Consider the following 14,612-nt stretch of genomic DNA (forward strand, 5'->3'; position numbering starts at 1 on the left):
TTCCAGCAATATTTGGAGCTGGGTCTCTCCCCTGGCCCTGCTTGGATCGGCCCCGACCCCCGTGGGCCTCCCCCCGCCGCGTCCCTGCCTGAAGCAGGTACCAGCCCCTGCCTGCCACCCCTCCCCCGTATGTCCCCCTCCGCCGCGCCGCGTCCCTGCCTGACAAAAAGCAGCACGCGCCTCTCCCCTGCCTGCTCCTGCTGCAGGAGTAGAGCGATTCCCGGCAGAACTGCTGTCTGCTTCCCCAGGGTCCTAGTGTCTGCCCTCCACAAATGGCAAGGCAGGCTGCCCTTACCCTGCCCTAGCCCTGAGTCTCGCCATCTCCAACGCCCCAAACGCTCATCCCCAGCCAGAGCCCTCATCCCCCTGCACCCTAATCCTCATCTCCCAACACCCTAATGCTCAGCCCCAGCCCTGAGCCGCCCCCGCACCATGAACCCCTCATCCTCAGCCCCAGCCACAACCCTCATTCCCTTGCACCCTAATCTTCTGTCCCAGCCCTGAGCCCCCCACATCATGAACCCCTTATCCTCAGCCCCACAGCCCTCACCCCAACCCTCTGCCCTGAGCCCCCTCCTGCATCATGAACCCCTCAGCATCAGCCAGAGCCCTCATCCCCCTGCACCCTAATCCTCAGCCCCAGCCCTGAGCCCTCTCCTGCATCATGAATCCCTCATCCTCAGCCCTACAGCCCTCACCCCTGCACTCCCTCCTATAGCCAAACTCCCTCCCAGAGGGTGCATCCCCTCCCCTTTCCCACACACCCCTTCCCACCCCCAAACTCCCTCCCAGAGCCTGCACCCCTCACCCCTTCCTATGCCCCCAGCCCAGAGCCTGCACCCAAACTCCATCCCAAAGCCTGCACCCCTCACCCCCTCCTGCACACCCACCCCCTGTCCCAGCCTGGAGCTTGCACCCGGCACCCAAACTCCATCCCTAAGCCTGCACCCTAATCCCCAGCCCAGGATCTGCACCCCAGACACCCCCCCCAAACCCCCTCCCAGAGCCTTAGGCAGGTGGGGGCGGAGTTGGGGGGTGGAGTTGGGGGGCAGGTTCTGGGCACCACCAAAATTTCCACAAACTTGCCACCCGTGGAGGCCAATGATGAGATCCAAATGCCTATTCTTTGCCCCTTACAACAGGCCTTGGAATTCATCAACAGAAAGATGTATTTTTCCATGATGCTACAAGGTCTGGTTGATAAAAGTGGAAGTTTCAGCAATATTGATGTGGCGTGATCTGGAAAGGTCCATGTTTCTGGGATCTTTAGAAATTCAGGCTTATTTTCTGCACTGAGAAGTGGAAATTTGCTCCCATAAGACTGCAATGAACCTAATGGTCTTTTGATTCCTACCTTCCTTCTGGGAGACCCAACTTAGCATTGTTTCCCTGGATTGTGAAGGCTTTTCCTGGACACTTGGGTAGGAGAAAGGAGCTATTTACATATACTGTAAGTAGCTGAAGGATGTTAGTGGAATGTGCATTTGGAAGACTGAAGGGAAAATGGAGCTGCTGCATGAGGAGGTTGGGAGTTGCTGAACACGATCTGCCTTGTGTGATAGCTGCTTGCTGTGTTTTGTTCAACATCTGACAGCAATGGAGAGAGCATCACTTATGGACATTATGAACAGCCAGCAAAGTCTCTGCTAAATGCTGCATCTGGTCAGGAATATAGGGTCAGAGATACATTGTGCTGCTGCTTTGAGGCTATGATTTAGTGGTGAAAATATATACGCCTTTATGGAAGGATTTTATTACAGAACCACAGAAATGTAGGGCTGAAAGAGACCTTGAGAAGTCATGTAGTCCACCCCCCCCCGCATTGAGGCAGGAACATGTAGACCTAGACTGTTATACCAATTACATTAGACCAGTAAAAAAAACCAGCAGGATCTTTTTAAAGGGGACAAGACAAAGATGCCATTTATTATGATAACAATTTATGACTAATAACTAATATCTTAATTCTTATACACACACATTATACCTATTACCTATACACACACACACACACACACACACATTCACACACACACACCCACATTCATCAGTTGTTCTGCAGCTGCTGCATAGTTACCAGTCCTGAAGATAGCTTAAGTTCATAGCTTGGTTTTGTAGCTTGGGTTCGTAGCTTGTGGCGGCTAACTGGCCAGGAAAGCCGGGCACAAGGACAAGCTGGATCTCTGTTGGGCAGGCACTGATGTCCTTCCATGTTGGCAGCAGAATGTTACCCAGAGTCTCTCATCTCACCCTTCTTTTTTATAGGCTTTTAGTTTGGATTCAAAGTCTATAGGTCTTGCTGTGTCACGCTGCCTCTGGGTTAGATTGATCACCCATCAATTGCAGGCGTGACTTTCAGCCTTGGACCTGGCTTTGATCTTCCTTCTGTTGTCCTTTTCTTTTTAGGGTGGATGCTTCTTACTTTGTTTAGGGCTGTTGTCTAGGTCTTCAGCCGTTGGTATTTGAACTTTATCTCATCAGGACAGGCTGGGGCTGGAGGTTGATTCCATCATTCATACATACCTCATTCACACATCTAAACTAAACTAATAAGATTACAGCAGGGTTTGCAAAAATGAAGGTTGGAGGAAGCTTTTACAAAATGGAGTGAGTTTTAAAATGGGGTTTGAATTACAATATGGAACAGAAGTTACAGTATAGGCAAGTGTAGTGAATGGTGAACAGAAGTTACATTAATAAAGTGAACAATTGAAAACAATTTCATTTATCAGTTCTACAAGACCATCTCTGACAGGTGTTTACATAACTTGTTCTTAAAAGCCTCCAATAATGGGGATTCCACAGCCTCCCCTGGTATGCTATTCCAGAGCTTAACTATCTTTATAGATAGAAAGCTTTTCCTAATATGTAACCTAAATCTCCCTTGCTGCAGATTAAGCCAATTACTTATGGTCCTATCTTCAGTGGACATAGAGAACAATTGGTTGCTGTTCTCTTTATAGTAGCCCTTGTGAAAGTAGAATGAATTATACTGCGAAAATAGAAAGGATTAAAGAAATGCTGTCTGTACCCTTAAGCAAAATTGTTGGAATGCTGCAATCCAGGTGTCAGGAATACAGACATTAACATAGAACAATTGCACCGTTTAAGGGCAATTGGTGAAGTATTTGCCTTAGATCGATAAGAATTAGTAAGGAAGTAGGATATGCATGCTGTGCCCCAGGTGAATTTTACTGTTTTGCTTTCTTTGTCCCTTTGTCTAATTCCTGCTCTTTTATCTGTATAAATAAGATAGTTTGTGTCTTGCATGGTGCTCACATTATCTGGATGTTATTAGCAGAGCGCTGTGCTAATAAAACAGAGTGGTCTGACAAACTGTGAGTTCTGAGTCTAACTTTGACAATTTGGAGGTTCCACCAAGATGGGTGATTGTATGTGTTGCAGGAGTTAACAAAATCCCTGGGCATTTTGTTGTCTAGAGTTATCAAAACACATGCAAGAGCCAAATACAGTCTCCTCGCACCCAACCTGGGGCCACCAACTTCTCTAAGGCAGAACTTAGAGACTGTTCATTCTTTCCTTTACATTTTAACCCTCTGAATGCAGTGCTCTATATGCTTGTCACAAAACTCAAGAGTGATCATCCTAGGATGCATAACCTCAATAAAGACCTGCCCAAAACATTTCATTTTCCTTTCCGATATAGAAGAGAACATATTAATTTCTAGATCTAACACAATCATGGTGGTTCCAAAAACCATTATAGGTTTAGCCCATCAGTCCTCCTTCACCCTAAATGCATGAGAGAAGAGAGCTTCTGCTTTTGCATGTACTTAGACAGCCATCAGGTTATATCCCAGGGGTCAGCAACCTTTCAGACATGGTGTGCCGAGTCTTCATTTATTCACTCTAATTTATGGTTACATGTGCCAGTAATACATTTTAATCTTTTTAAAAGGTCTCTTTCTATAAGTCTATAATATATAACTAAACTATTGTTGTATGTAAAGTAAATAAGGTTTCAAAATGTTTAAGAAGCATCATTTAAAATTAAATTAAAATGCAGAGCCCCCCCCCCAGAGCAGTGGCCAGGGCCTGGGCAGTGTGAGTGCCACTGAAAATCAGCTTGTGTGCCACCTTCAACACACATGCCATAGGTTGCCTACCCGTTATATCCAGTTCTCTTCCTTTATATTAAATATGGAAAGCTTCTTTCCCCATCCCTACCATCAGAAAGCAGGGTTAAGATGAGTCTCTAAAATTTAGTTTTCAAGAAAGAATTAATTTGAAAGCGAGGTGCTGTGCACATAACTTTGATAGAAATTTAACAAGTTTGAGTTCAGCCAGAGCTAAGGAGGGAAGTATCAAAATATATGCAGGTTTGATTCAACCTGAGTTGGTAAAGGGGACAGCAATACTATTTACTGGATCTTATTTAGCAACAGATTTAGAATAATGTTGTTTCAAATAAATTCACAACCTACTAGTTTACAAAATCCGGAGGAATGTGGCAGCTGCCTTCTCCCTCAGCTTCTGCCATACAAAGAACAGCTCTGGGAGAAGTCCAGGATGCCTACCTGGTATGTCTGGAAGAACCTGCATACAGCACAGTGAGGGGGCTGCTGAGCCATGGTCTGATTATATTCTTTTTCTGCCTCAAAATTCTGAGGGTGATTCTGCCACAGCTGGCTAAGTGGTTTGGCCCAAGCCTCTGTCTCCTCAGCCTCTTCTTCAGGAGTCAGTTGCTCTGACGTCTCATCATCACTAATGTGGAACCACCCAGAATGATCTTAGCCTGTTTTGCAACTGCATCACATAATTGGTTCTATATATTCAATTTGTGATCCACTATAACCCCCAGCTCCCTCAACACCTAGCCAGTTATTCCCATTTTGTATATGTGCACTTGATTTTTCTTTAAGTGTAGCACTTTGCACTTGTCTCTACTGAATTTCATCTTGTTGATTTCAGACCAGTTCTCCAATTGATCAAGGGCTTTTCGAATTCTAACTCTGTCCTCCAACATGCTTGCAACCCCTCCCAATTGGTTTCACCTGCAAATGTTATAAGTATACATGCTTATCCAAGTCATTAATTAAAATATTGAATAGTACTGGACCCAGGATGGATCCCCATGTGATCCCTCTAGGTACATCCTCATAATTTGATAGTGAACTATTGATATATACTCCTTGAGTATGGTTTTTCAACCAGGTTTGTACCCACTTTAGAGTAATTTAATTTAGATCATATTTCACCAGTTTGTTTACAAGAATGTCATGTGGGACTGGGTCAAAAGCTTTACTAAAATCTAGATAAAATCATATCTGCTTTCGCTCTATCCACCAGGTCAGTAACCCTGTCAAAAGAAGGAAATTAGGTTGGTTTGGCATGATTTGTTCTTGGAAAAATCCATGTTGGCTATTACTTATCAGCCTATTATTCTCTAGGTACTTACAAATTGATTATTTAATCATTTGTTCCAGGTATGGAAAGTCGGTTGTGACTGGTCTGTAATTCCCTGGGTCCTCCTTGTTCCCTTGTTTAAATATAGGTACCATGTTTGCCCTTCTCCAGTACTCTGGGACCTCACCTGTCCTCCTTGAGTGCTTTCCTCAATTATGCTTTGGGCAATGCTTTAAAGCAATTTTTCAGCCAAGTTACGAATAAATAATAAACTTAGTTGTAAATAATAAAAAACTTCATTGAACACAGAGTACATACTTAAAACAGTGGAACTGCGGCACACATGCCTGAAGTACTGAGTGCAACCATGTCACAAATGTGTAGGTGGGGGGGTTGTGACTGTTCTTAATGTCATGTAGCATGATGAAGGAAGGGCTTGTGTATAGTAGCTGAGGAAGTGGAGGGGTGCTCTCAGTATGCAGTGTTCTCAGAGGGCTGCAGGATGTGGTTAAGTAAGTTGAAATGTTGGCCACAGTGTTCTCCGACAGAGCTGTCTGTATCATTTCCTGTAGCTATGCACACCGCACCATAGTAACTCTAGCTCAGGAACCAATCCATGCAACAAACCTCGATGCCAACTCTGCCCACATATCTACACCAGCAACACCATCACAGGACCTAACCAGATCAGCCACACCATCACCGGTTCATTCACCTGCACGTCCATCAATGTAACATACGCCATCATATGCCAGCAATGCCCATCTGCTATGTACATCGGCCAAACTGGACAGTCGCTACGGAAAAGGATAAACGAACACAAATCAGATATTAGGAATGGCAATATAAAAAAACCTGTAGGAGAACACTTCAACCTCCCTGGCCATGCTATAGCAGACCTTAAGGTGGCCATCCTGCAGCAAAAAAACTTCAGGACCAGACTTCAAAGAGAAACTGCTGAGCTTCAGTTCATCTGCAAATTTGACACCATCAGCTCAGGATTAAACAAAGACTGTGAATGGCTTGCCAACTACAAAACCAGTTTCTCCTCCCTTGGTTTTCACACCTCAACTGCTAGAACAGGGCCTCATCCTCCCTGACTGAACTAACCTCATTATCTCTAGCTTGCCTGCATATATATACCTGTGTCATAAACAGATAGCTAAGGGTTAATGTCTCTTTCACCTGGAGCACCTGACCAGAGGACCAATCAGGAAACCGGATTTTTTCAACTTTGGGTGGAGGGAATTGTGTGTCTGAGGTCTTTGTTTTCTGGCTGCCTGCTTTCTCTGAGCTTTGGAGAAGTAGTTCTGTTTTCTAATCTTCTGTTTCTAAGTGTAAGGACAAAGAGATCAGATAGTAAGTTATATGGTTTCTTTTCTTTGGTATTTGCATGAATATAAGTGCTGGAGTGCTTTAATTTGTATTCTTTTTGAATAAGGCTGTTTATTCAATATTCTTTTAAGCAATCGACCCTGTGTTGTGTCATCTTAATACAGAGAGACCATTTGTATTTTTTCTTTCTTTTTTATATAAAGCTTTCTTTTAAGACCTGTTGGAGTTTTTCTTTACTTCAGGGAAATTGAGTCTGTACTCACCAGGGAATTGGTGGGAGGAAGAAATCAGGGGAGATTGGTGTGTGTTGAATTGGCTAGCCTGATTTTGCATTCCCTCTGGGGGAATAGGAAAGTCCTTTTTGTTTCCAGGACTGGAAACGGAGAGGGGGAGTCACTCTGTTTGGATTCACAGAGCTTGTGTCTGTGTATCTCTCCAGGAGCACCTGGAGGGGGGAAGGGAAAAAGGATTATTTCCCTTTGTTGTGAGACTCAAGGGATTTGGGTCTTGGGGTCCCCAGGGAAGGTTTTTCAGGGGGACCAGAGTGCCCCAAAACACTCTAATTTTTTGGGTGGTGGCAGCAAGTATCAGGTCCAAGCTGGTAACTAAGCTTGGAGGTTTTCATGCTAACCCCCATATTTTGGACGCTAAGGTCCAAATCTGGGACTAAGGTTATGATAACCTGCCCCTGGAAATTTCCACTACATGGATATGACGAAGTGGGTATTTACCCACGAAAGCTCATGCTCCAAAACGTCTGTTAGTCTATAAGGTGACACAGGATTCTTTGCTGCTTTTACAGTTCCAGACTAACACGGCTACCCCTCTGATACTTGACAGCCAGAGAAAAGAGATGCCTTCCCAAAACCCCCTAGAGAGCCAGGCTCCATCTGCCCACCCACACCTGAAACCCATCTAGGAATGTCCTGGCCCCATTCAGTGGCATGGCTATCCTTACCATTGTCATGAGAGCTCCATATAGCAAATGCTCCCACACCCCAATCCTCATTCCTGAGGGACTATTTGGCAGAAATTCTACAAGGTGAACCACTGAAGTTGCTTCAGCTCAGTCAATATCCATCAAGTTTTATCACAGGAGGGAAGAATTTGGCCCTAAATCTATTTTGTACAAAATAATTTGTAAACGAACAAATAATAAACATTTCCTTTTGCTCCAGCAAAAACAAACAGAAAGCTGGCATTTCTTCTACAATAATTTTATCATTTGTATTTCCAGGGCCTTATACTGCAGTTTCACTTGCACACATATCGGTGAACTTTTCAGTCATGGCATAGAGACTAATCAGTGATTTGTGTTCTCCTGTGTACACAAAACTGATAGCTGAAAGTTGCTTGGCATTCTAGAGTTAAGTAGGCCATAGTTTATTCTAACATATGCAGCCTTATGTAAATAGATTGAGGGAGAGGACAAACCTAGCCTCCCTCCTGTATAGCTTGGTGAATATCACAAAGCACTCACAAAAGAACTGTCCATGACACCTACTGTCCATTACACATACTGTCCAAACATACCCATTCCCCACCATTTTAATTTAAATGACTTCACTCCACATTCATTAATCTAATCTGTGTCATATTGTCTGCTCCTGTGCCAGCCTTCTGCATTCTTTACACCATAGGCAGGAAATCAAACAGCATTTTTTTTTTAATCAGAGGGGCAGCCGTGTTAGTCTGTATCCACAAAAACAATGAGGAGTCCGGTGGCACGTTAAAGACTAACAGATTTATTTGGGCATAAACTTTTGAGAGTTAAAAAACCCACTTCTTCAGCTGCATCTGAAGAAGTGAGGTTTTTACTCCTCGTAGCATTTTTCTTGTATAGTGGACTGGCTGTGAGGCATCATCTTGTTCTACCACCTACTAGCAGAAACAGAGGAATCTTTATTCTCCACTTGTAAGGGCCTCATGATGTTCTAGCTGCTTTATTAGTCGCAGCTGTCTTTACCTAAATACTGTCCACTTTGGCTTAGTATTAGCAACATCTTATGACTGGTGGTAAAGTTGTCCCTTTCAACTTGAAAGGAGCTTTTTTACAAGTCTATAGGCAAATATCCCTCTTAGGAAAGTTATCTTTGAAGATGCCTTTTTCCATTACAGGATTTTCTGTTAGACTATTCCTCATAGGATAGCTGTAATTAGGGGATTTATTTTTTTCTCATCTTCTGAAACTATGCAGGTCTTGATACCCCACTGAGTTTTACTTTACGTACTATAGTAACGTGTCTCAGTGCTGTAACTATAACTTTTGAAAAACATTCTATTTCAAATTTAGGCACAATGGTTTCCAAAAGAACCTCTCTTCCCTTCCTGAGCAGCACAGCCAATGCACGACTGTTCACTGTAGTGTTAAGGAATGGCACCTAGCCACACAATAATTAAAGTTGCAATGGAGTTTCCATTTACAGCTGCGTTTTCAATTTGCTGTAAAATCCAGATGGCTTAGGCAGGCTACCTTGAAAAAGTATGTGCAGTATCAGGAGAAGGGGTACAATGTGTGATGCAAATTTGGGGTCATTCAGTCAAGGGACTACCAAGATAGAGCAAATCCCACAAATGACCCATTTTTAAATCACTAGATTCTTATAACATTTTTTGTGCACAGTTTAAGAACACACTGTGACAAGAATTCATACAACACTGAAATCCCTGAACTTCCCCTGGACCAGGAACAGCTTCCAGCAAGTCATTAGTTGAAAATTATTAAATATATTGTTTAGCTCTACAGAAAAAAGCAATTTTGGCTCAAAGGCATACAGTGCTGAGAGTTGACTCAGAGCTAAAGTGCTCAGACCATAAGCTATTCACTCACAAAATACCTCAATGCCGAAGGGAAGGCGCATAGACCTGGCTTGTTTCATACTTATGACTCATAATAGACTACAACGTGTACTAAATAAGTTGTAGAAGATGCTACAAGCAGTCAAACACAGCAGACCTTTCCATATTTTCTCCAGAAGTTCCAGTCAATGAAAAATAAAAAAAACCCAAATGACTGAGGCTGTTGTATAAACATTGCTTTGTGTCTTATTAGATACCATGCCACTCACTTCCATTTTTGAATATGAAAAAACAAGCCCAAAGCAAAGAAATAGCCTAGATACAGTTTTATGCTTTTGCTTATGACAAACACGTTTCCCATTTCTTCTGCTACATACGAAAAAGCAAGCAGTGGCGCATTTAAAAATAATCAGATTCACACATCTCATCAGCACAGGCCCTTTACTTGGAAGGGATTAAATTAGTCTAGTGCACGGGCTTGTATGAGTCCATTGGAGAATTGTAATTCTGCTGCACACAGTATAGTCCTTTCTTGCAAGTGAATTTCAAATTTACATGGACATGGTGGTAGTTGTAAACATTTGTCTATAATATTTTTTTCCTACACTTCTGAACCCCACACTGACAGGAGATCTCGGTCTCTGGCATGCTTCCAGCTTCATAACCATAATCCCACGTGAGTTCGGTTCCAGCTTTCACATGCCTAGGAAACAAAACCACTGTCAGTTAATATATTAGTTAACTGAATCTACTTCTGTGCTGTGTTTGCAATTTGCCACCAACTACTTGCAGGGAGTTCCTGAAATAGTGGGGTGAAGGGAGGGTGGCACAGAGAGCTGTGAGGGGTGCAGGTGGGAAATGAAGGGATGCAACCAGGAATCCCTACTGTGTACAATGTGCTCTGCCTTAGAAGCAACAGTGTATGCAACCCCCTTGTGAATGTTCTATTAGAAAAATCTAGGATGTGCTAAGACTTATCAGGTCCTAGGATCTGGGTTGCAGAGGTCAAACACAACTTTCTCTGATGTCTATGTAAATTCAACTAAAAATCCGTATAAAGTGTCTGAATGGCAGTAGAAGTAGTCTAGTCTCACTAACTACAGTGTATCATCAATCAAACCCTGGAATATCATACACTGGATATGGAGATCGTCAAGTCTACATGGCAAAGAGAAATCCGTGGCTGGTCCATGCCAGCCGACTCAGGCTTGAAGGGCTGTTTCATTGCTGGGTAGATTTCCAGGCTCGAGTGGAATCCTGACCCCTGGGACCCTCCCACCCCATGCCTGTTAGTATACACAGCAATGAAACAGCCGCACAGCCTGAGCCCTGCAAGCCCAAGTCGGCTGGCACGGGCCTGCCGTGGATTTTTCTTTGCTGTGTAAACATAGCCTTTGTGACCTGCAAGAACTCCTGAAGGATAGGTTTTAATGGAACCACATTAGCTCTTTGGAATGATTCTGTCTAAGGACTGCAAAACCTAGGGTAATGACAAGTTCCTCATGCTGTCTCTCTGAGCCAACCACTAGGAAAATATATTAAAAGGAACAATTATTTTTTGTGCAGTGAACAGAATGCTTATAAATGGTTGCCAATTGACAGTTCCGAAGACAAGTCCCAGATTTCCACAGAACGGGTACAGCACTGGAAGCCGCAGGGCAAGCTTTCCCCACACAGCACTAGAGAAACATCTCTCTTGTGGTGACTATGTAGTTTAGTTCCCTCACCCATTCAGGCCTTGGTCTCTGATGACATCACCAATAAGAATGTGGTTTTTGTCATCGGGACATTTGTCTACTGGAAAATAATGCAATACTTTTCTAACAGTTTTGCTTTGAATGAACATTAAAAAAAAAAAAGGATAGTTCCAACCTGTTTGTGAAGAATGCCACCCAAGGGAAATTTCTGTTGTGCGTCTCTACAAAGACACTCTGCACAAAGAGATTTGGCCAGCAGCTATGCTGTGAAACAAAATAATTGATTTAAAATTAATCAGTAGGATGCTCAGTCTCTGACTGTAGAATGTTTGCATGTTCCCCCCCATAAACATTTGTAACATGCTTAAAAAAAGAGAAAAGACATCCCCACTGCCACTCTTTCATCACCCACATTTAGCATGCAGAAGTTTTCGCTATAATTAGGTCACTTTGAGGGAAGGAATATCTCCAGCATTTCTAAAAAAACAATTTTGTCTAGAAAAATCACAATTTTTGTCAATCTGCACTTAAATAGTTTATGGTGAGATTCTTCTCTCTTTATCTGACACAGGAACAAAAGTCATCACCATCAATAATAAATAAAAAATGCTACGCTGTCAGATAAGAGAGCAATCTTTGGGAGCACATGCATGAACAAAACAATTCCAAGCATGTGGAAATTGCCAGGCAGACGTGAGGTGTGCTTACAGTTAGGGAGGGTAGGCAGGATTCTATTTACATATTTAGGTACCAGTAAATATTGATTTCATGTAACACACAGAAACGGACGAAAAAACATCTGTCAATGGCTGCCTTTCTCAAGCTCAGTGCCTGCAGGGATCCAGTGTCACTGGCCCCACGGCCATACAGGGAGCCGTCTGCATCTCTACTGTCACAGCCCAGAGTACAGGGCCATCCTCAGGCAGGAGCCTTTCAGCAGCAGGGAGGCCTCCTCGCAACCCAGGCCAGGGGTCTTTGCTCTGCCCCAGCAAGACCACAGCCTGCACCTGCAGGGGTCAGGTGTCATTGGCTTTCAGCTGTGCTGGGTGCCCTCTTCAGCTTAGCTACCATGGTCCCATTCACTCACTCATTCTGCTCCTTGCAGCCCTGGCCTGGGGCTGGGCCAGGACCATAGCAACCCTTGCGCCTGGACGTCTCAGGCCCCTCACCTGCACAGGGAGCCCCCTGCAGCCCTGCTATCAGCACTACACTAACCCTAACCCCCCTTAATTTCTCACAACTGAAAATTAAAATGGTTAAAAATTGAAAAAAGCTTAAATAAAAATTGATAATCGTCAAAATTACAAAAAAATAAAGCTCAAATTCAGTGAAGCCCAGTTAGAGACACACACAGGTGTGTGCACATGAACAGTCATGTGACAGGTTATCATTGTCTCTGTTCTATATTAAGAAGCATAATTTCTATGTTTGTGCGGATTTTGGCTTGACATACCTATAAATGCCCATGGGAAAAAACAAAGCCAGTGCTATGCGTGTGCAGATGAAAGTTTGTAGTACTCATTTTGCTGGGAGTATTTTGAAAATTCAATCAATTGAATTAAATCAATTGGCAGAGTTATTGGGTATATACCTGGACAATGTGGATAGCTACACAGCACTGCCTAGAACAGCCAGGTCCCCTCTCAGCATGCACTAGGTTAAGTGTGAAACCTGGGAAGGATTCTTTAGTAGAGAGTTTTTACATCTGTACAGGTCAGGAGTAAGGATGGAGATTTCACACAGCATTATGTAACATATCCCTGAATTGACACAACCGACAGTTTACAACAGCCTCGGAACATGGATGGGGCTGAAAGGAGACCCGCAATGTAGTCAAGCATCCAGCCCATGCTCTGATCCAGTGTAGCACCCAGTGGCAAGGCCATCCAACATGCAGCAAGGAAACAGAGAATCCTCATCATCTAGGGCTATTTAATTTCCTGCCCCAAAATAAAAATACACACTGCCCATCCTGGGAAAAGAAAAGAGTAGAATTTTGCAAAACTCATTAATACCTATTGTTTGTGCAAATAAGCAATTAAAAAAAAAATTAAAGTGATTTACCAGCACACACATTTACCATTTTTACTTACATTAAGAAATCGTCCCACATTTCCTTCTTTTGTGGCATCCAATAGATAAATATTGTCTTTATTAGAATTCTTCAGAGGTGTGTCATCACCACCTGCCTCCTCATTACAAAGAGGATCTTGTTTGGATCTCCTATTTTTTTCCTCTTTGAAGTAATCTCTTTGGAGTAGGCCCATGGACTGTTTCATAACATGTGCATCATCTAGCCTGGCTGATTTACCACCTCTAGCATCTTCTGGAGATGGCCTTTTTTCTTTAGATTTTGCAGTATCTGTGGTGCTTGACTCATACTGCATGGCCTCCTCATGTTCTCCTACCTTTTGCTGCAGGTTGGGTTCTGTCAACAGAAATTTCAAGAGATCAGAAGAACATGTTATTTGTTTCCATCAACTGAAAATGACACAGCAATGATACTAAGGGTAACATTGCAAACTTAAATGCGTTTGGCTTATTTGCCCCTGAATACCCACCTGCTCAATTTCTTGTTTCCCATGTCATTTCCCATAAATGCCTACTTCCCCCTCAGTGCCTTGAACAGCGCCCCCAAACCCTGTGCATGATCCAGTCTCCCCCGCATCCCTGTTTCAAATCTTCTCTCAGAACTCACTTCTTCCAGCTGGTATTTTATTGCAAACCTACACCTGCATTCTGCACAGCATCCCACATTTTAATAAGACGCTAACAAGATGCATATTCAACAGCAAATGTTTCCCAGGATCTTTTACAGCTGTGCTCTTCTTTCTCCCATATCTCCCTGCCCCTCTTTGCTTACTGCTAACCATTGCTGTGTCATGCCTAATAAATAGCTCGATTCTGCCCTTCGCCCCCCAAACTTCCACTGGAGGCAGCAAAATACAGGATGCTTACTACCTCTCCAGGAGTGCTCAGATCTTACAGGATCAGGCCATTACACTGTAGACTACTCAGGGCAGGAAACTTTTATTTATCTTTAAATTCTGAGTCTTTAAGCACTATCCACGTCTATGGTGTAATAAGTAAAACTGAGTGGCTGCTAAGGCTTATTGGCTTATTTGCACACATTCAAAGATTGTTTTTTTACAGTGCAACTGTATCACCTGACTGGGCACAAGTGTGCTAACCAATGTAATATTTATAACTATGCAAACCTACTTTCCTTTCCTTTCTTGGTTCCAATGGTTAGTTTCGTTTTGGTTGACTGCTGGGGCTGACAACTATCATCTTCATCTGAGCTGGCATCATGCACCAGTGTAGCAATTCCCTTAAAAGAAATAAGGTTGTGAGGTACTGTGTTCTATGTATCTCTGCATCAAGAGCCAAAGACAACCGGGCATTAAGGCCCTG

At 43.3% G+C, this 14,612-nt stretch overlaps 1 protein-coding gene across 1 annotated transcript in view; it reads right to left on the reverse strand.

Moving 5' to 3' along the window:
- Window positions 1-14,612, reverse strand: part of LOC115641366 (histone-lysine N-methyltransferase SETDB2-like) — a 91,982-nt gene that overhangs the window by 45,956 nt on the left and 31,414 nt on the right. The window contains exons 13-16 of the mRNA XM_030544485.1: window positions 14,421-14,529; window positions 13,292-13,626; window positions 11,374-11,462; window positions 10,095-10,204 (exon numbers count right to left, since the gene is read on the reverse strand). Of these exons, the coding sequence (XP_030400345.1) occupies window positions 10,095-10,204; window positions 11,374-11,462; window positions 13,292-13,626; window positions 14,421-14,529 (643 nt within the window). The remainder of the gene's footprint in view (window positions 1-10,094; window positions 10,205-11,373; window positions 11,463-13,291; window positions 13,627-14,420; window positions 14,530-14,612) is intronic.

The sequence above is a fragment of the Gopherus evgoodei genome, chromosome 1 (genome assembly GCF_007399415.2).
Source record: "Gopherus evgoodei ecotype Sinaloan lineage chromosome 1, rGopEvg1_v1.p, whole genome shotgun sequence".
Taxonomy (NCBI): Eukaryota; Metazoa; Chordata; order Testudines; family Testudinidae; genus Gopherus; species Gopherus evgoodei.